Below are 21,694 nucleotides of genomic sequence, written 5' to 3'. Positions count from 1 at the left end.
CCCCTCAGTACTTGTCTTTGCAGGTGGTTTACATGCATTTGCTCTTATTCCAACACAGTCTTTTAGCATAAATAATTCCCTTCTTTATTTAGAGTAAACACTCTGCTATATTTACAGATATTAATCATATTACTTCCACCTGTGTTTTGCTAGGTGCAGCACTTCCAGCTCTGCCAGTCTCACAACACAGGGCCCTCCATCCCTCCCCAGGCTCAGGAGGGATGTCTGGGGTGCTCTGTCTTCCCCTCTATTCCAGTGTGAATTCCTTTCCTAGTACTGGAATCAGTGCTAGGAAAGATATTCCCAGTGCCCTGCATGATGCCCGACACCCCCTCCACACCTGCACTAGGAACACCTGAGCACCAGGGCAGGGCACCACAGGAGGGGTGCCCACCTCTCCCTGTGCCAAGGGGAGGCCCTGGGCTGCAGCCTTGTGCAGGGGAGCACCCGCTCCATGCCAGGCTCCCACGTGCTCTGCCATGGCCCCTTCCTGCCCTTGATGAGAAGGTTTCACCTCCCAGTCCCGGTGCAGGCTCTCACCAGTGGCTGACTAGAAAGCAGCCCTGGCTTTCTTAGGCTGGGCTCCCCTGGCTGGGTTGGCATCAGGTGCCTGGGCACGGTGGCACGTACCTTCCGAGTGGTGGGACAGGGTGAGCAGGCTGACGCAGGAGGCGCCGATGCCCGAGCCGAAGACGGTGATGCGCAGGGGGTCTCCCCCGAAGAAGGCGATGTTCTCGCTGACCCAGCGCAGCGCCTGGATCTGGTCCAGCAGCCCGTAATTGCCCTTGGCTGCCTGGTCCCCCGTGCTCAGGAACCCTGAGGGCCAAGGGGAGCCCGGTTAGGGGTGAGGAAACAGGCAAAGTCCTGATTTCCCACCCCCCTTCCCCAGAGCTAGGGCAGCTTCTGTGGGACCCTCTCCCACCATGAGACCACAAGAGACTTTTGTGAGTTCTAAGCTGGAGCAGGGACACCACTGAGCTCCAGCCACCCTCTGCAGAGCACAGAGGGGTGAAGGGCTGAGAGAGCAGCTGCCAACCTCGGGGAGCCTCTCTGGCCAACAACAAGCAGTGACACAAAGCTCTGTCCTACCCACCTAGCACCACCCGGGCTAGTACAGCTCAAGACATCTCACACAAGCTCCAAGGGAAGCTCAGAAAGCATCAGTGGCTGCAGGCAGGGTGAGAGTGAGCACAGCCAAGGCTTTCCATGGACTAGCATGGACTGGGGGAGGCTCTGTAAGTGTCACGAGGTGGGCTGGGCAGAGAGCAATTTTAAGCAGACTGCAGTTTAAATGCAAGGGCTCTCCGTGAGGAAGAAGGCGAGAAATGCTTTCAATAGCACAGGAAACACCCAAGATAAGTTATCACTCTTTGGTTTGCTTTGACTTTAAGCAGGAAGCCAAAACCTGAGGGGCCCGAGGTAAAATCCAGGCAGGTAAAACCCAGCACACAGGGAGGGGCCCCAGGGCTGTGCTGGCACCTGGAGGTGGTCTGGCTGGGTGTGGTGCACCACCTCAATGGAAATGATGAAGGCACCACTTAATGTCGTATTGTGACTCATGTGTCTTATCTTTGCACCTATCCATTTTAGGACTTTTCACATTAAAAGGTTTTGAATAGGTTAATTATCATCTTCCACATGAAACTATGGGCTTTGGAGGCCATTAGAAAAATGTGCTGCCCCAGGTATCAGGCAGGAGCCCAAGGGAGAGCACATGCTAGGCTGGATGGCCAGGAAGAGAGCTTGGCTTGGAAAGGAGCTGTGCCCAAACCTCTACACCCCGTGTTCCCATGCTGCCAAGGGAAGCAGCAGTGGTGTGGCACACAAGCCTCCTCTGTCTCAGCTCCTGGGGGTTTCTGCTGCTTCAGGCAGGGGACTGCACTGCCTCTTGACCCTCTGTCCTCATTTTACCTCTCTAAGTCACCAGTGCTTTTGGAAACAGGACTGCCACCCTCCTCTGCATGGCACTGACACCTTCTGTGGTCCCCACTGCAGACAGCCACGTCATGGTGGGCTGCTGAGGGGGTCCCAGCAGAGCAATTGGCACAGGAGGCTGCCTGTGCCCAGGGAGGGAGAGCTGCCAGGTCCCCAGGACAGCCAGGCAGTACCCGCTGGCACCTCACCCGTCTGAGCCCTCTCAGGAGGAGATGCTGGGTAAACACATTTATTATTCATTTAACCACAAACCAATATTTGCTTTCAGTTTGTGTACAAGAGCCAGGGGGGGCTGGTGCCAGGCCCCAGCCTAGGCTGGGACCGTGTGCTGGGGGCTCTGCCACGTGGCGCCCGCTCGGCTGGCCGGGCAGAGGGCAGGGGCAGTGCCCACAGCGCATCCCATGGGCCCCACGCCTCCCTCCACCCCCGACAGCCTCTTGAGCGCCGTCAGGCACGAGGCTGTGCCAGTGCCCGGCGTGCTGGGGGCACAGCCAGCTCGTACCGAGCACTCCGACGCGGTAGTTCAGGGTGATGACAATCACGTTGCCGTAGCTGGCCAGGATGCTGCCGTCTATCATGTTCCCCGTGCCCTCCATGTAGGAGCCACCATGGATGTAGACCATGACGGGCTTGGCGCCGCTGTCCCGGATGTCTGGAAGGAGAGGTGGTTAAACACAGCGCCGCACCGCTGGCCGCAGCACCCTGCCCGCAGGCAGACCGAGTGAGGGGCAATGCCAGCTGCCAGGACCAGGGAGGGGGCTTAGGAGCCAAAGCCAGAGCTCTCCTGGGAGCCACAGCATGGACCCCCCAAGCCAAACACCACTGAACCAACCCTGCCAGCCCCTCTCCGGGAGGTGGCTGTTGCTGCACTGTCCCCACACTGCTGTCCCCTCCGGGGTCTGGGCACGTGAGGGAGGGATGCTGGCTGGACCCCGCTGCTCTTCCTCGGAGATCTGGCACGGTGTGGGAGCCAGATCGGGTCTGCTGTGGGTGGGAGTTGCAGAGTCCAGCCCCAGGATGCAGCCCCATGTCCTGCCTTTGGCTGCACCCAAGCACTCCCTGAGTCCTGGAAGCTGGCATTGCGGAGGGGGGCAGGGATGGGGGTGTGCAGGACCTGGGGGGGGGGGCACTGATGTGTGCTCCAGTGTCTTACTCTCCCACCCCCCTTCCCCTTCCCCTGGGAAGGCAGAGACCTGCCTGTCTGGGTGTAAACCCACGGCACCCCAGTGCCCAGACACAGACATGGTGATGAGGCAGACAGTGTATGCACGTGTGCGTGTCGGGGAGGTGAGCACGGCGTCTGGACGAGGACAGGGCATGAGGCATGGAGTGACGATGGGCAATGGGACCCCGAGGCCGGGGAGGAAGGATGGTGGGAGCCTAGGGGACAGGGAGCAGCCACGCTCCCTCTCTCGACTTCTCCTGTCCAGGGGACATCCTGCCCCTTCTGCCTCACCGGCTGGTGATCCCTCACGGCCACCCACAAGGGAATGACATCCCGGTGCATCCTGCCCATGTCACGCAGACGAGGCAGTTGCACCCAGGCTGGAGACATCGCCAGGTCCCACACGCCTGCTCTGCCCAGCCCTGTCCTGGGCTGGCGATCCAGACCGATGGACTTTGTCCTCCCTTGAGCTCACTCACGCCCAGCACCATGCCCAGGTGGGCTGGCAGTGCCTGCTTGGCCTCAGCTGCCCCAGGCAGCTGCTGCTCCCTGCCTGCCTGCCTCAGCAGTGCAGCACAGTGTCCCACCAGGCCTGGCACCCTTGGGCACAGCCACATCAATGCCAGTGCCCGGCTGGGCTGCCCGTGCTCCCTCACACCCACCTAGCCCCTGCCACGTCCACTCCTCCCTGTGGCCTGCCCATTGCAGGGGCTGCAGGCCAGGCTGATGGGTATCTGTGGCCATTCTCACCTCCGGGTGTGGCCCACGGCATGGCCGAAGGTGGCCTCCCATACAGAAAACCCCTTTCCTCCAGGAGAATGAGGCTATGCCAAACCCCAAACCTGCACTGGCTCTTTTCCTATTTGTCCTATTTCCCAGAAATGCACACACCAGGGGAGCAAAAAGTGCTTGCAGCTCCTCCAGGACAGACATTGCCTGTGTGGCACAGCTACACCAGCACAATTTCTTCCAGGACCACCTGCTTGAAAAGTGAGGGGCAGGAACATCAGCGCCTGTGCCAGTGTCCTCTCCTCCATCCTGCACCCACTCCCTGACATGCAAAGGGCTCTCCTCACAGCAGAATGCAATGATGTACAGGGATGTACCAGGAAATAAACAGCTCCGAGCTGCTGCAGCACATTTTGGTGTGTGTGGATTTAGCACAGTGGAGTCACTTAGGCTGAACGCCAGTTTACACCCTGGTACAAGAGATCATGGGGCACAGGTTAGCTGGAGTAAACAACAGGGTTTTAGTACTGCCAAGGAAAAAGTTTTTCATCTATTTCCCAGATCCTAAATGCCATCTGCCAGGCCTTGTTCGAGCTGCCCTGGGCCTTCTGCACACCATGAGGCTTTACTGTCCTCAGCACATTAGGGCTGTAGCCTGGCCAACCCTTCCTCCTCCCTCCTCATCACATCTCTGCAGCCAAACACGCTGACTCCATAACCTGCAGACAAACCACCCTGTTTTACTAAAAATAGCCTATTCTGCAGCTTGATTAGTCCTGGCATTCATCTAGAATCACATCTGCTGGAAAGGCCACTTGCTCTGTCTTGGCTGGTGCTTGCAAGCAAGACCTCACTTCCACTGGGTGAGGAAGGAGAGAAGCTAACAGAAACCAAGCGGACCCTGGGTCTCCTGGGCACGGCCAGATGCCCTTTGGGTGCCAGGCAGTGTTCAGGCTGCTGGCACAGCCAGGGCAGGGCCAGGCAAGGGTGGATGGGGAGGTTGCTGGCTGCCAGATGCATGTCACTGACTCTGGAGGGATGAGGCTGGAGGTGGGATGTGACCGGGCTCGGGGTGAAATGGGCCCAGGTGCCCGAGGGCTTCTCTCCTCCCAAGCTGCCATGCTTCCTCCCTGCCCTCGCTCCAGCTGAGCGGGACCAAACTCCTCCTAAAGAGCAAAACCCCCGTGAGCTTTCCCCCCCCAGGAGGAGGGGAAGGTGCTGGTGCCCTGCACAGCCGGCCAGCCTGCCCCCCGCCCCGCGCAGCTGCCTGGCACGGCAGACAGACACACACAGGGCTCCCTGGGCTGGCAGCGATGGCGGGCAAACGGAGCTGCTTTGCGTGGCATGCAGTGGCAGCCTCGAGCACAGAAATACCTTCGTCTTCATCACCGTCATTATCCGCTAAGTCCTCGCCCTGTTTCTTAGCGCTGGCTCCTAGGGACCAAACACGAGGAGACAGAACAAAAAGGAAAACAAAAGGAAATAAAAAGAAAACAAAACAAAATAAAGGAAAGAAAGAAAAAAAAAGAAAATAAAAGAACACAAAAAAAAAGAGAATTCAAAAATAGCATGATAGCAGAGACAGTGGGGCCACGCCTGTGCCCCACAGCACTGCTGGCTACTCACACTGCACCTCTCCCAGAGCCAGGGCAGTGCTGGGCACGGGCAGGGCTGCCCCAGGAGTGTGCCAGGATGCTGCTTCACCCGGGCCCCTTCCCAGATCCTCCCTGGGAGGGCTGGGGTGGCAGGGAAGACGCGAGTGGGGCTGTGACAGCATCAGCGCTGGTGGTGGATGAGTCTCAAAGCACCTGCTGAGCCCCTGCATCCCAGCCTGGCCCCCACCAGGTCATGCACCCTCAGCTCCAGGCAAGGCTGCCTCTCCTAGCACCCAGCTCTGCTGCCCAGGGACAACTGTCCTCTGCAGAGCTCACACCAAGGGTCGCCTTGCATGGCCACTGACCACCAGGCAGTTCCTGCCCATCACCCCCACACGGTGTGTGGCTCCTTGTTGTGCCTGGCCACAAACCACTGGTACCACTGCATGAGACCACCACAGCACGCAGGGATCCTCCCCTGAGCTGCCCGGCTCCATCCTGCCCAACTCCCTCCTTACAAGACATGTTCCATGTTTCACTGAGGATTTCAAGGGCACCAATCAGCTTGACCTGAGCAAGGCAGAATCCTAAACATATTAATTTCTGTAACATCCTGAATGCCTTACAGATGTTCTGTGCCCCTTCACCAACCTGCAGTGCTGGGGCATGGGCCAGCCCAGCAGCCCCATGTGGATTGCTGCTGTGGATGGCTGCAGTGAGCCAAACTGCAGCCAGCAGGAGCCAGGAGAGGTGGCCTGTGGGCTGGCAGGGAGCAGGGGTGCTGAAAAACCCGTGCCAAAACCCCACTCCTGCAAAGGACTGCACGCCAGTGTAGACACAAAGGCAAGTGGTGCCATCCCTGTGCTCTGGAGGTCTGAATTTCAGGAAGAGGCTGGGTGTTCTCATCCTCTTAGAGCTGCAGACCAATGCCTGCAAGTCCTCTGCTCCCTAATGCCTGCTACAAAAAGCTCCCCAGGCGATGGTGAGCTCTGGGGAGACAGCAGGGTTTCCCCCAGGCAGGACTTACCCACACAGTGCCTGCACTGCCCAGTGACCTTCCCCTGAGACAAGGGGCTCTGACACCCTGCCAGGCACCCGGCTGACCCCAGGTCCTGCTGCCACCAGCAACAGCTCCCATTGCCACAGCAAGGGCTTTCACAGCCCCCAGCAAAGCTCCCTCCAGCAAGGGGCAAGCCCGTGGCTGCATGGAACTACAGGACTAAATGCACAAAACTGGTCAGAAAACAAAACTGGGGAGCCCTGCTCCACCAGGCTGGGAGTGGCATTCTGCAGGTGACACAGGAGGTGGATAACAGAGATGGCAGCATGGAGTGGGAAGGATTTGAATTTACAAGGAATCTGTGAAGAGGAGGAAGAGATCTGAAATGGCTGTGAGGCAGCTCCTCCAGGGTGAGAGGCTTGTAGAATGCCCTAAGCAGCCATGACCTGCTGGAGAAAGTCTGGAGGAGCAGCAACCAGAAACCTCGAAAAATCCAGCAGGCATGAAAAGTTTGCAGAAGGCTGGGGCACATGAATGCCGGGAGCAGAGGCATGATGGGAGCTGCAGCAGCATCCCAACACGTGAAAGACTGCTGTGAGGTGGAACAGCCAGTCCCTCTCAGGCAGCCCTGGGGCTACAGGAGGCAGGATGAGAAGAAAACCTTTCTGGCAGAAAGGGCAGTGAGGCACTGGGAGAGGCAGCGTGAGGTGTTTGAGACCAGGTGGGACACACTGCCACAAAGAGGTGAGGTAGAGGTGCTTCTGCAAGGGCAGGGATGGATCCTGTCTCATGTGCTGTTCTGATTTTCCCCACCACACTCCAGCCCCACCCCTTCACATCCTGCTTCACCACCCAGCCATCCTCTGAGCATCTCACATCATTCTCCTCTTTCACCCAGCACCACCCCCATGCCTGTGATCTCCTGCCCCAGCAGCTCAGCCCCAGCATCTCCCCCTCCTGCTGCATCCTTCCCACACTGGCTGCCCAGCCCACCCTGCACACACTTGGCTGGGCATGTGCAGCCACTCAGCCTCTTTGCAGGAGGCTGCAAGCTTGACCTACTGCGTCTTCATTAGGAAGAGCTGCAAGCCCAGAAAGCACTTAAATGACAAAGTACTCATGCAGTATTTGCTAACCAGTGCTATGCACCAACCTCTTGGTGCTTCTAAGGGATAGGGATTTTTCTCTAATGAAGACCACAGACAGTGATGTGATCCACACTGTGCTTCAGAGCTGAGAAGCTGACCCCAGGCAGCTGGAGATCATGCTCCACTGCCAAAGGCCCTGGTGCTGTTAAAGCCCTGGGCTGGGCAGGCTGCAGCCCTCCAGCCTGGTCTCCTTCAGGGACAAAAGTCTCTGTGCAGATGAGAATGGAGGAATCAGCTATGAGGACTTGTCAGGTTGCAAAAGAGGGCAGCGGACAACATCTCTGTGACCTGAGCAACTGTCCTAGCTGAGCAGGGAGGGATCCAGCTGGAGACTGCTGCTGCAGAGCTTAGGGATGGCTGGGACAAGCCTCCAGCAACCTGAGCTTCAGGCACCATGGAAGAGATGGCAGAAAGCAGCACTTGGGAAGCTAAGCAAAGCAGGAGAGCAGAGATGCAGGCCAGGGGAAGGGGAAGCAGTGGCATGTGTGTGTGGCAGATGCAAAGCACAAGCCTCCCATCAGCAGGAAGGTGCCAGGGTGGTTATGGCCAACACTGACTGTTGTGACCAAGGGGGCTTTTTGCCCTTGCTGCAGTGTTCACCTCCAGCACAACCCACCAATGCCCCACAGCTCGTGAGAGCAATCACAGCTTCACTTCCCTCACCCAGGAACACCTTCCACTGGCTCCTGCCATGTTCAGGGATACCCAGCCCAGGAGATCTTCCTCTGCTCTAACAAACATCACCACGCAGAGCCCTGCAGCAGCACCCACCCTCATGAGGATGGGTTTAAGCCTATGGACTCACAGATGGAAAAAATAAAAGGGCTCATGGCTCTTATTCTCCTTACCCATCAAAAACACCTTCCACTAACCCAGGAGGTGAATGTCTGTTGTCTGCCACTTCACTTTAAGCTGACTGCAAAGTGACATTGTTCAGGCCGATAGGAAGGATGCATATGCTCTTATCTGAGCCACTAGGAAGATTTAAGTTCAACTTTAGTAAAAAAAAAAAAACCAAAAACACTTTGCCTGAAACAGGGGCATCCATGGATTTATTCTACCTTAAGTAAACCATACCAACAGCACTGACACCAGTGCAAACAGAGATAAAGCAGGGTAAGGAGCCTCAGTTCTCGAGCCTTCATTCTCAGCATGGTGTGGATAAGAGAACAGCAGGAGCCTGAGATGACACTTTTCCAGCTCCAAATGTCTGTTCAGGGCACCCATAGGCAGCTCCAGCACCCTCTCCTCAGCAGGAGCTCCCTGGGAGCAGGAGCTCCACTCCTGCAAAGCAGCCACCATGCTGCAGGGAGCAGAGCCTCTCATGGCTACATGCACCCAAAGGGACACCTGCTGCCAGCCACAGCATCTCAGCTGCCTCTCTGGGAGTGACAAGGGACAGGCCAACAACGGTGCAGCTGTTGAGCTGCTGCTGCACAGCCCCACAGGCAGGGACAGCTCAGCTGAGACCTCTGAGAGCCCTCCTAGCCACCAGCCCTGGCTCGGGGACTGCAGCACACCCTGCTGCTCCCTGCCCCTCCCTGCCCGGGATGATGCAGAGGAGTTCTCGGTTATCTCCATCCCTGAGCGGCCTCTGTAAAAGCACTGCATCTGCTCACGCTCTGCTGCCCCGGCGGCACCAGCCCCGACCCTCACCTCTGCAAATCGCTGCCCGCAGTGGAGCTCTGCCCACGGGCAGCTCTGCAAAGCTCCAGGCTTCCAGGGGGCTGGGAAGAAGCTTCCAGCAAGGAAGCACTGCAGAATTCGTGCAGCTGTAGGGAAGCCTCAGCTGGTACTTGGACAAGTCAGCTTCTTGGAGAGCAGCAGAGAAACTGCCCAAGAGCTTCCTGAGCCCAGGAGCTGCTGGGAGCTCCAGCCACCCTCACTCAGCAGAGGAAGATGCTGGACCTGCACCTTTGTCTCTGCAATGTCACAGACCCTTTGCAGTCCCAGCCAGAGAGATTTGGGCATTCGCTAATGAAAACCAGGAAGAGCTGCTAAGTGCAGGGCAACCACATTTTTCCCCTCCAAAAATGACATCCACCTCCTCATGCCCTGCAGCAAGGATTGCCCAGACTGGCGAGGAAGGAAAGGAAAAATCATCTTGGCATCTACCACAGCCAAAAAAAGGCTGGATGTGTTGGCAGCACAGAGCATGGGGCAGAGCTGCATTTTGCACATAGGTACTGTACTCCCAGGGTGTGTGTCTGTGTGTGTATGGGTCTTTGGGTGGGCAGCACTATTTTTGCAGCAAAATCTGAGCCTCAAATGAGCCTCAGTGCTGCCAGCTCCCCTGGCACCATGCATGGCTAGCTGCTCTCAAAGCACTGCTGCCCTGTATTGCTACCAGAGAAGGGACCAATGTGTATGGAGGAGACTGGCATTTAGAAAATTTCCATATAGGAAATGACCGTGGACAACTGGGCAGGAAAACAGGGATGTTTTTCTGTCCCAGAGAGATAAACAAGCATGACTGATAAATTCTCAGTCTTTTGTCTGCTCTGAAATACACAGAGCTTAGGGGTGGCAGAAGTCATGAAAACTCCAGTAAGCAGGGAGCTGAGGCATTTTTAGCCACCAAAATACAGTTCTGTGAGAGGAGAGCTTATCACTGCTCATCTGTGGCCTTAGAAATAGTAATCATGATTATTCCAGAATGAGTCAATGTTCAAATGTTCAACCTGAGGAAATCAGCACTGCAGGTACATTACCCTCTCCCCAAGCATTACTAACCTAGGATACACAATGAGGAGTGTGGGAGCTTCTGTGTTTCATCACAAGTGACTCAATTAATTCAAGCCAACAGCTACCAGAGCCTGGCCAGAGCAGGAGGCAAGTGCCAGTGTCTGGGTGCTTTAATTCTTGGCACGCCACACCTGGATGTCCACATGGCTGGCACTGGGCATCTGCTGGTCCATGAGTCAACAGAGGCCAGTGGGGGCAAAGGGAATGTCCCCCACAGCTCCCTGGGAGGTGACCAGAGGCAACACAGACAGGCTGCAAAGAAACCCTGCCCGTGAGCAGAGCCAGCGGGGAGGGAAACCCAGGAGACGAGCACACCCAAGGTGTTTTGTCATGCCTTGTATCATCCCCCTCTCTGGCAGTAACCTGGAGGCTGCTTCCCTGGCTGCAGGGCTGGGGCTGGGGGGGTCTGCCAGCCCTGGCAGCCGGTGGGAGGGCTGGGAGAGGAAGCGCTTTGAAGTGGCTGGTGATCACTGGCACAGCCGGCTCCGGAGGCAGCGTGCAGAGACTCCCTAATGCGCCAGCCCTTTCAGGGGCAGCCTTGGCACTCAGAGAGATGGCGTGTGAATAGCCAGGACAGCAACAGGAAAAGCAAAGCAAAGAAACCAAACAACAGAACTGGGGGAAACGGCTGGAAGGAAAGCGCTCCCCAAACCTCCAAGCCCAGCTGCACTGGCCCTGCCAGACCCAGGGGTGCAGGGAGACAGAGGCTGGGATGCAGGGATGCTGTGCTGCAGGACAGCAGCCTGTGCTGGGCAGGTGCCCTGTACTGAGCCTTTCAGAAGAGCTTGGCTGCCTGACCGTCCACACGTTCATCCTGGGATGCACAGAGCAGTCAGCTCTCCCTGCCTGCACGGGGCTGTGTGGAGGGATGGGTGAGGCATTGTGTCTGACACGGGGCTCAGCCAGCTACCATTTGTACATGTCTACTCCCTTGTGCATGTCACTGCTTGGGAATACAGGATCATTTAGAGGCAATGGGGGAAGGTCAGTGGAGGCAAGGCAAAGCAGACGCGTCTGAACTGGAGGTGCTCAGCTGCCCATGGGGCAGCTAGGGCCCAGGGAGGCTGCTGTGCCATGGGCTGGAGACCAAATCCCTACTGGCAGGACTGGCACTGGCATGGGGGTGTGAGCAGTGGGGAGCAGCCTTGGCAGGCACAAAGCTCAGGGCAGAATCTGCAGCATTTACACAGCCAGGAGAGGCTTTATGCTTTCAACCAAGGAGCTCTGGATGCAAATTATCAGGGATGCAATGGGGGAAAAGCTCAGCCCAGGATGGACTGCAGTCCCCCATCACACAGGTCCTCCCCTGAGCAGGTCCATACACCCCCCAGCAGGGTAACCCAGCCTATGGGATGGATGCATTTCAGTGCTACCTGCCATCAGAGACCACCCCTCATGCCCAGGAGGCTGTCAGTGCCAGTGGGATGAAGGTGGGAGTGCAGGCTCAGCCCAGGAGAAGCTGTTCTGAAAGGCCTGGAGCAACAAGAGCATCCTCATGACCTGACCCCAGAGCTGTGCTCCCGGCTGGCCGGAGCATCCGTGGGGCTCCTCCCAGGGGGAAGCAGGGGGTGCCAGGGGGGGCTGCTTGGAGGGTCCACAGTCCGGGTGGCAGCACAGAGAGGTGCTGGAGGAGTGCTGCAGGCTGGGGGCCAGCCAGGCACCCTCTCACTCTCTCACTCTCTCTCTCTTTCCTCTCTGTGCCTCTCTGCCGGTCGGCTTGCTACATACCTCCTTTCCTACATATTTTCTTGTTGGGCTTTCGGGTGCATTCCTTGGAAATCCGTTTTACTGTAAAATGAATAAAAGACTACAAAATAACAGGAGGCTCCACTGATGGGAGTGGGCATGCAATCACAACCACGCTGCTACCCTCCCACCGCCCCCGGGACCGCGGGAGGTGGGGAGGGAGCGTCGCCATGGGAGGAAAACTCTGGGCCAGCCGTGCTGGGCGAGAAGGAAGGCATGATGCATCCCGTGGGCCCCAGAGACAGAGGAGTGGAGCCAGGCAGCCTGGGAGAAGCCACTGACCCGCCAGGCTGCTCTGCTGTGTGCAGCAGACCCGCTGCGGGTCCTCTCGGGCCCGCTGAAAATCCCTGGGGGCTCCTGTTGCGGTGAGGCTGGGGCGGGCGTGCGGGCAGGCGCTGCCTCCTCTGCCCTCTACTTACAGTTCAGGTGGGGTCCCCTACAAAGGAAAAGGTTAGACGAGGAGGCACCCAGCGCCGCTCAGCCTCACCCCAACAGGAGCGTGCCCCGTGCGTCCCCAGCACGCCAGGCTCATCGCTCTGCCGCTGTCCCTCCGGAGGACGGGGGAGCAGCCAAGCGATGTGTCTGCCGGTGCACCCCAACCTCCCATCCGTACCAGGGCCCAGAAAAGGGCTCTGCGGTCCCTTTCTTGCCGGAGCATCTTCCCAGGGAGAGGCAGAGAGTGTTCCTCCCAGCCGCAGCCCACGCCCACAACTAGCGCATGGACCTGGGGAGGGTGGGAAGCAGGGAGGAAGGACGAACTCGAACCAACTCAAGACAGAACCTGGCACTCGGCGCCTGTGGGGAGCACAAATCAGCTTGTCACTCTGTGGATCTGCGGTCAGAGAGTCGGATTCAGATTTAGCAATACAAGAGAGGAACCCGTGACGATGCCATGGAGGTGGAGGGGTGGGACCGGGAGGCGTGGAGGAGCAGGAGCACGCGAGACAGAGATGGCAGCTGAGGGCAAGAGGGCAAGCTGCGTGGCCAGAGAAAGCTTTCCACAAACAGACAGCATGCTGCAGGGTCCACAACCACATGCTTCAAACACAACACCCAGGTGAGACCAACCACTGCTGGGGAGGGGTGGAGTGACCCCCCCCCTCGCTCTCCTGCGGTCACCCCAGTGGGGACTCACCATCCTCCGTGGGGATGTAGATGTTGAGGTACAGACAGTCCTCGTTGGGGTCCTGGATGTACGTGGCCACGATATCCAAATTGGAGGTAAACCAGATGGGCAGCATGATCTCGGGAACGGCGTTGTGGATGTTCTGGGGGCAGACTGGTGAGAAGTGGGTAGCGTTCCTGATGCCCGACCAGGACGGTGGTGGCTCGGGGGGCATGAATCTCTTCTCCCCGACGGGGGGAGCGGCATAAGGGACCCCCAGGTACTGGTCCACGGGCCCCAGGATCTCACTGGGCAACGGCACGCGCACCCCTCGTAACTTCCCATAGTGCGTGTTGACAGTGGGCGAGTAGACCTGGCCCTCCATCTGCACAACCATCGAGGCAAAGCTCAGGACCCAGAGGGTGAGACGCAGGTCCCAGCTGGCCACCAGCTCAGGCACTTGGAGAACAGGGGGGAAGAGAGGGCTTCTCCAGAGTATCAGCCACATTGTCCGGGAGAAACAGCACCAACATCCAGGCCTGAAGCTCCTGGGGCGAGGTCTCAGAGCAGCCCCATCACACCAAGCCTCCGATTTGCCCACCAGGAACAGACGGAGCAGAAGAGACAGGAGTCAGGGGTGTGCAGCCCAGCCACACCTTCTGCTGGGTGAGTCGGGACGCAGGGAGACGTGGCACCAGCTCCTCACAGCCTCCCAGCTGCCTGCTGCTGCCTGCCTGCCAGCGGCCCAGCCCGGAGGTGACTGCTGATACTGTGGAGAGATGGAGGGAATTAACAGCAGACTTGCTCTGGAAGAGTTGAAGACCTGCAGTGCAGAAGGAGCCAGGATCTCTGGCTGAGCCTCCCACCCATGGGTGCTCACTGGCTCTGCCACCAGCCGGGCAGGTGGCTCTGGGAGCAGGCAGAACAAGCAGAGCACGTGTGGACACACAGACTGTCTGTCCATGCCTGCAGAGCCTGTCCCAGCGCTCAGGGGCTGCCCAGGGTATGGGTGCCAAGACAAGCAGACAGCGCTGTGTCCCTCCCCATCAGGAGCCCGTTGGACACCACCGGTGCCAAGCACAGCCCCTGCACGAGACCCACGGGCACCTCTCCTCTCCTGCCTGTGCTCCGTGCCCGGGCTCCGGCGCAGCCCTGCTCCCCGGTTCGGGGCAGCACACACCGGCAAACCGGACCCACAGGCGCCCATCAGCACAGCCCCCATCAGCCTCCCCTCCACTGGCCAAGGCAGGGACACCCCAGCAGGATCCGGGGGCAGCGGGGGAGCAGCCTGTGGGCATCTGCCCTCCCTCCCTCCCTCCCTCCGGGCGGCCGGGGCAGAGCTGCGCCCGCAGTCCCGCCCGGGCTGGCAGCAGCGGAGCCGCGGCTGGGGCAGCCCCGCGGGGAAGGGACGGTCCCGCACATGGGGACCCGCGGATGTGTCAGCGAGCGCAGCTCGGGGCCAGCCGGCCTCGCTGGAGGCTCTGTGCACTCTCAGCGCTCTGCCCTTCACCTCCCAGCAGCGCCTGGCGCACTCAGGGCTTATGTAAGCGCCCCCGGCCGGGGGGAGCCGGGCACGGGGAGCCGGGGGCCGCCCCCGCCCGGGGCTCCCCGGCATCGCCAGCCGGGTCCCCGCGGAAAGGCGGTGCTGGCTGGGGGATGCTCGCTCGTCCTGCCTCAGCCGCATGTCCCCAGCCGTGCCGAGGCACCTCCGCTCTGCCCCAGGGCACCCTGACGTGCCCACCCGGCAGATCTCTCCAGGCTCAGAGGGGAGCAGAGTTGCCTAGGAATTATTGGAGCACAAAATAAGGGCTGTATGCAGATGGGAGTTTGCAGCTCTGGTAGAGGTTCAGTTGGGCAGGGATTCCACAAATAGAGAACACCTCATCCAATGAGGAAAATCCGCAGGAAAAAAAAGCCCATCACCACCAAAAAAAACCAAAAAACCCCCTAAATCTCCCAGACAGACAAACAGAAACCCAAAAAAAAACCCCACCCAAACAAAACACAACCAAAAACCCCCACAGAAGGTGTCTCAAATCTCTACTGCACATGTGCAGGCAACTCACTGCTGGTGATTAAGGGAATGGGCCCATGCTGTGCCTGCCCTCCTGATACACCCAAAGAACTTGGCAGCCTCAGAAATCAGGGTAACACAGCAAATAGAAACACTCATCTCAGAAAATCATGTCACTGCACTCAGCCCACCCAAGCAGCAAGGCCTGGCAGGGCTGGGCATGCAGGCACCTCCCCAGAGCCTGCCAAGGGAATGCAGGTAGTGCCAGACAAGGAGGGCAGTGCATCTCTGCACATCGCTCCCCTTCACCTCCTCCTGCCCCACCAGGCAGCCACAGAAACACACCAGCAGGAGCACGACACTGCTGCATTATCCCCCAAACAGATGCCAGAGCCTAAGAAATAAAAGCTGAGTCAAGGGCCAGAAAAACAGCTGAGGCACCCCAAGCTCAGCTCTGCCCAGCACTGCTGGAGCTGCTCTGCAGCACAGTGCCTTGGCTGCCCTGTTCTGCCTGCAGCTCTGGAAGAAAACCGTCATTCATCTCATGTTCCTTGCTGCAACGCTCCTCCTTCAGCAGAGAACTGACCTTTGCCTAACAGCGACATCCCGGGGGTGCAGTGCTGGCCTGGGACCCCCAGAGCTGCATTCCCCAGCAGGATCTCAAAGGTGCTTCAGACCCATCACTGTGCCTGACGCTGCTGGAAGGCAAACTGCCCAGTGTAAATCTTCTGCTCAGGTTCCTTCAGGTACCACAGGTTAGGATAAAGCTAATTATTAATGATTGTCATATCTAATTTGTACGACTGGAAGCTACAGGCAGCTTCCAGTCTTTATGATAGTGCATCCAGTGCTCCCTGCAGAGCCATTTCAACTGATCTGTCATCATCTTCTGTCTGCAGGAGCACCACAGCCCTGCCAGGGGCTGATTTCCCAGCTCCAGAGCTTCCTCATGGCTGCAGCCACACGCTGCCATGGGCACTGCTGCTCCACAGCTCCTCCAGGAAAGCGATTTCATGGCACCAGGCAGTGCCACCACACAGCTGCCCAGCTGGGCTGTGCACACCAGTCACAGGGCTGAATTCACATCCCACTTTGCATCCCTGGAGCTTCCGCACGCCCACTGCAACCATCCTGCCCTGACACAATGAGGAATCTCTTTTTACAAAGCACAGCCAAAAAACTGCTTCTTGCTACAGCTCCTCAGAACTATGCTATGATGATATTCCTCTGGGTTTTTGTTTAATCCTCATCCAGATCTGAAAAAACAAGGGAATCTCAAGACAAAAAAAACCCTAAGCTAAGATAGAATTAAGTACACATTCTTAACTTAAACAAAATGGTGCTACAGGACTTAAAACTGTCCCCAATTACGAGCTTTACAAAGCATGAGGCACAGAGGTGAGCTGCAAAGTGATAGCCAAATATGTCCAGATATGGAGATGCACAGTCAAGGCCCAGCAGCCCTAATGTTACTCTGGAGAGCCACAAAGCCTTAACACTCAAACACAGCTCACGGTATTTTAACATTTGTAATTCCACATTTGGTTCCATCATTTTTTAAACTCTTTGCCTCCATCTGCATATGTCCCCGCAGCACAGAATAAAGGCACCCAAACAATCTCAGTGACATGCTCCTAAGCCTTCCTATGTTTGGATTTTTTTCAATTACAAACCCAAAAGACGATGCAAACCCTATATCTGAAATTCCCTGGGTTTCAAATGCCTGATTTGGGATAATTACAATACCCCTGTAACACATCTGATACCCTCATATTGCTGTTCTGTGCTCTGTGCTTTCTGATGTAACTTCATGTTAACATAACATTTAGGATGGGAATTTAGCCTTAATTTAATGCTGACAGAGTGCCATAAAAACCCAAGCTTAATCCCTTCCACTGTGGGCTGTTGCATGTGCCTTGCATTGCTGCCTGCTGCCTCAACAGCTCTTAAGCTTCTTGGTCTTTCAAAGTATGAGAAAGAACTGAGAGACCAGAGAAAGGACATTTCGTTCAGGGAAGCAATTCCCTTCACATCCCATGGGAGGTGGGAGCAAAACTTTCCCGGTTTTGCCGCCTACAGCGCTCTCACTGCTGCCTCCAGCAGGGAAGCCAAACGTGTCCCCAGCGAAGATGGGCTGCTGCTGCCTGCCAGGAGCCCTGCCTGCCAGCCAGAAACGAAACCGGGCTGGGCAGACACAGCCGGGCTGGGAATGCTCACACAGCACACAGGGAGAAACTGGGAGCACAAAGACCCCGCAGGCATCCCAGGTCGCTCTGCCAGGCCGCGGGTGGGTGAGCAGAGGAAGTGAGGCTGCTAGCTGCTGGGGATGTTATTCATGTGCTTTGCAAAACAAATGCTCTATAGGTATTTCCACGGCCACACTGTCTGCCAGACGCTTCCTCCTCAACAAAGAGACGCTCTCCATGGAAACCTGGGCGGGTGGGATCCTCTGGAAGCCTCTCTGGCAGATGCATATTCAGGCATCTCGACACCAGCCAGACAAGCCGGATCCACACCTCCCCTGGCAGGCGGCCGAGGAGATGCCAGCAGCCAGCCTGCTCCCGTATTGGACCCTTCTTGGGGCCCAGCCTCCTGCCCTGGAGCACCAAGCCCCAGCCCGTCACACTCCTGCCGTGGCTCTGTGTCCCATGAGGTTCAGAGGCAGGACAGATGGAGGCCTCAAAGCACCCAGCTGGCACGGATGGATGATCTCCTTCCAGCAGCAAGCAGACAGGATGTCCCACTGCACCCTCCAGCCCCTGTGCCCTGTGAGCTCTGCTCTCCATCTGACCCCCTGTGCTTTGCTGAGGGCCAGCCCGTGCACCCCAGAACAAACATGCACCCAGCAAGCAGCATGAGAAACTTCTGCCTTCTCTTCTCCAGCTGAGCTCCAAACCTTCCAGCAGCTCCAGAGCTCAGGCTGGGGCTCAGCTCTGCAGCTCAGCCCCTGCCAGACCCACTCCCCACCTGGCATCCTCTCTGCTGGGCAGCAATCCCAGCCCTCACCCAGCCTGCAGCACTGCAGGAAGCCCACAGGAAGCCCTGGGGAGCAGAGAAGCTGCAGCACAGTGTTTGTGTCCCAGCAGTCCCAAGAGCATCCCAAAGCCTGCAGGTCTCATCCCAGGTTACCCATCCAGGCCACAGGCAGACGTTTCCTGCTCCCACAGCACTGTGGGGCATTTCCCAGGTCCATCACAGAGCTGGTGAACAGTGATAGATGGCTCACAGTTACACTGAAAGGGACATGGAGGGTTTCAGAAAGGTCTGCCCCGCTGCTGCTGTTGCTCTGCTTTCCCATGAATGACCTAAATGGCAGAACAGAGTACGTTTCAAAACCTGCACGTGACACCCCACACTTCAGAGGCCAGGATAGGAGTTTGAATGCTCCTGACAGACTGGGAAAAGGGCTGAGAGATGATGGGCAGGACTGTAAGGCACTGGGAGGCAAAAAAACTGCACAACGTGGCAATGGAAGAAGACAGCAGCAGTTTTGCCACAAGGGTCATGAGGGCTACAGGTGAGTACACACTGAACGTGAGCCAGCATATCATTGCCACAAAAAAAGGCAACTACAGGAGGAGGTGTGAAAGGCCAGCTTGCACATGAAGTAATTACTCTCCTTTTAGCTCATAAAGACACACCAAGCAATTTTACTGTTGTCCAGAGAACCAGCTCATCCCCCAAAAGATTTGGACTAACTGAGAGAGGCCATGGGAGACCAGCAAGATCATCCAAAAGCTTTGGAGAAACGTCTGGAAGATTGGGATTAGTCTAGACAAGAAAAGTCACAGGGCACAGTTTTATAACATGCAAAGGCCACTGCAAAAAAGTTCAGAACACTTTGCCCTTTTGTGCTAGGTAGGAGACACATCCATACTAAGAAAGAAAAGTTAAGTAAAGTTAAAGCACTCCATGGCTATGTGCAAAGGATGCTTCATGGCAGATGGATGGACCAGTGATTCCCAGCAGCCCCTCCAGCGCAGTCCCCCACACTTCTCATTGCCCTGGCTGGCAGCTCTGCCCCTGCCCTCAAGCATTCAGCATTTGTCACCACCTGGCACACACAGCCACCCTGCCACCAACCCTTCAGCATTCAGGCTGCAGAGCAGAGCACCCAGGAGGCTTCCCAGCACCATGGAGCCCAAAACATCCATTCTGCACTCTGCAGAGGCCTCTCCAGAGCTGCTGCCCAGCTCCCTCTCCTCCTGAGGCACACCTGCAGCACAGTCACCCCAAGGGGACAGAAGGAAAAGTCACAAACCTCGTTTGCATCTATATGTCCCCATGCCTTGCCTTTGCCAGCTCCTACCCCCAGCACCACCAATATTCTAAGCTGAACGTCAGCAGCCTGTGAGACACTCCAGTGCACATCCTCGGCCCTGGGGAGAGGCTGAGGCACCACGTGAGAGGTGTCAGTTGAGTTCCCCAACGCTGCGAGAACATATGTGGGACAGAAGCTCTTTGACAACTCCCAGACACATGCCAAGATCCTCGAGAGCTTCCATTCATAACAGAAGAATGTTACTCAAAATCCCTAGAAACAGACAATTTCAAGAGCCACTTCTGCTGTGGTGCCAAAGGCCTCCTGCTGCAATATGGCCTGTCACCATTTGCTCCAGAGCCTTTCACGAGTTCTTCATGAGGGAGCCAAGCCTGCCTTGGGAAGGACACCAGGGGCAAAGCAGACCTCTCCCTTGCCCACATCTCAGCCTTTCCAGACATTTCTGGTGTTGAATGTCAGCACACTGCTCGATGCCCTGCTCCAGCAGGTGAGATAACCTGGATCATTTCCAGCTCTTGTTTAGCATCAAGAGCTCCAAAAATGCAGGAGGTTTCTCAGTGTCACTGAGCTGTGACTGGTGATGCTGCTGAAGGACAGCCTGTGAGCACTGCAGCAGGGACAGTGTTGGGGTCAGCACCCAATACTGCTGATGCAAGGAGAAGGTGGCGACTGTAGAGGATCCAAGGACAACTGTGCTTGAAAGCCTGGAGTTTTTTGGAGTGGGCTACATGCTCACCTTGAGTTAGTCTAGATGTTGAATGACCTTCCCACTCACTGCTTCCCAGGAGCCTGGTGGAAAGCTGAGCCAGGGCCACATGGCACAGCCCAGAGCTGCTGTGTGAGCAGAAGGCTGTGCCAGGGCAGGAGGAGGGCAGTGGCAGCAGCCTCTCGGTGCACTGGCGGGTTCCCACATGGCTCAGGGATAGCTGCTGGCAGCAGGCTACTTACTGCCACGTTCTGGATAGAAATAATCTGGATAATCTCACATTATGCCTTTCCTGAACGCAGCACGAAGACACAGCGGCAGTTTCTCTCTGCCTCACCTTGCTGTTTGCAGTTCCAGGGCACAAACACTCCCCTGCGGGGCAGAGCTGAAGGAGAAGCACTGTCCGAGCACAGCCGAACCGCACTGGCTCCCCAGCCCGGCAGCCAAGGCAGAGCCGGACTCATCCCGGAGGATCCGCAGCACCCGGACGTGCATGGCTCTGTCCGGGCGAGGAGGGACGGCGGAACCCGGGAGCTGTCCGGTCAGCACCGCCCGGCCCCGCCAGCCGGGCCCCGGGACCGCCGGGACGGGCAGAGCCGGGCGCTGAGCTCTCCTCCCCGGTGCCAGCCCAGCACACGAGGGAACGGCTCACTGCTGTGCCGGGGAAGGTTTGCACCGGGCCTTGGGGGGAATTTGTTCAGCCAGAGGGTGGTCAAACACTGGAACAGGCTTCCCTGAGAGGTGGTCGATGCCTCAGGCATGTCAGTGTTTAAGAGGCATTTGAACAACGCCTGTAATCACATATCTTAATTTTGGGTCAGCCCTGAGTGGGCCAGGCAGTTGGCTGTATGATTAATTGTAGGTCCCTTCCAAGTGAAATTATTCTATTCTATTCTATTCTATTCTATTCTATTCTATTCTATTCTATTCTATGCAGTGCTTCACAAATAAATATCAGAATTACTCCACCTCTGGCTCTGTGCAGGCAGGTGGCTGACAATGCAAAAGTGCATCCACAGAACCCTGGAATTTCCAGACGAGTACTCAGGAGTGAGCTGACAGACAATCTGCTTTCAGCAAGCCCTTGGCACCAGCACAGAGTTCATGCCAAGACAACTTGCTCACTCTCCCACACATCACAAACAAGCATCAGGCACCTACTCTAAGGCAATATAATCTCTCTCAAATCTGTGATCAACACTCCACAGCTAACAGCCCAAGTGCAAATCTCACCCAGCGAAGCCAGAGCTGATTCCAGCAGCAGCATTCCCCTCACTTCCTTCTCCAGCTTCAGGAAGCCACACACTGACATTATCCCACCTGCTCAGCACCATCCCCCTCACATCTGCCAGAGTGATGCTTCCTCTCCTAAATAATTGCCCTGGAAACTACCATGGCTAACAGGGGCCATTTTTAAAGTTAACACAGATCATTATGACTGAACTCTGTTAGGGAACAATTACATAAGCACAAGGCTCTTATCAATAAGATTCTGAAAGTCCAAGTCCAAACATATTCATATTT

The 21,694-nt window shown here is 56.9% G+C and overlaps 1 protein-coding gene across 4 annotated transcripts in view; it reads right to left on the bottom strand.

The window, feature by feature from the left end:
* NLGN3 (neuroligin 3) overlaps positions 1–21,694 on the bottom strand; it is a 39,359-nt gene that overhangs the window by 7,103 nt on the left and 10,562 nt on the right. For 2 of the 4 annotated variants that reach the window (XM_064427021.1, XM_064427020.1), the window contains exons 2-6: positions 13,199–13,937; positions 12,046–12,105; positions 5,204–5,263; positions 2,438–2,587; positions 631–816 (exon numbers count right to left, since the gene is read on the bottom strand). In XM_064427021.1, the coding sequence (XP_064283091.1) occupies positions 631–816; positions 2,438–2,587; positions 5,204–5,263; positions 12,046–12,105; positions 13,199–13,676 (934 nt within the window). In that variant the 5' untranslated portion in view covers positions 13,677–13,937. The remainder of the gene's footprint in view (positions 1–630; positions 817–2,437; positions 2,588–5,203; positions 5,264–12,045; positions 12,106–13,198; positions 13,938–21,694) is intronic. The other 2 variants (XM_064427022.1, XM_064427023.1) reach the window with 2 other exon arrangements.

Source organism: Passer domesticus, chromosome 7, assembly GCF_036417665.1.
Source record: "Passer domesticus isolate bPasDom1 chromosome 7, bPasDom1.hap1, whole genome shotgun sequence".
NCBI lineage: Eukaryota > Metazoa > Chordata > Aves > Passeriformes > Passeridae > Passer > Passer domesticus.
Note: the sequence above shows the minus strand (reverse complement) of the source record. Positions and strands in the feature narration are given on the sequence as shown.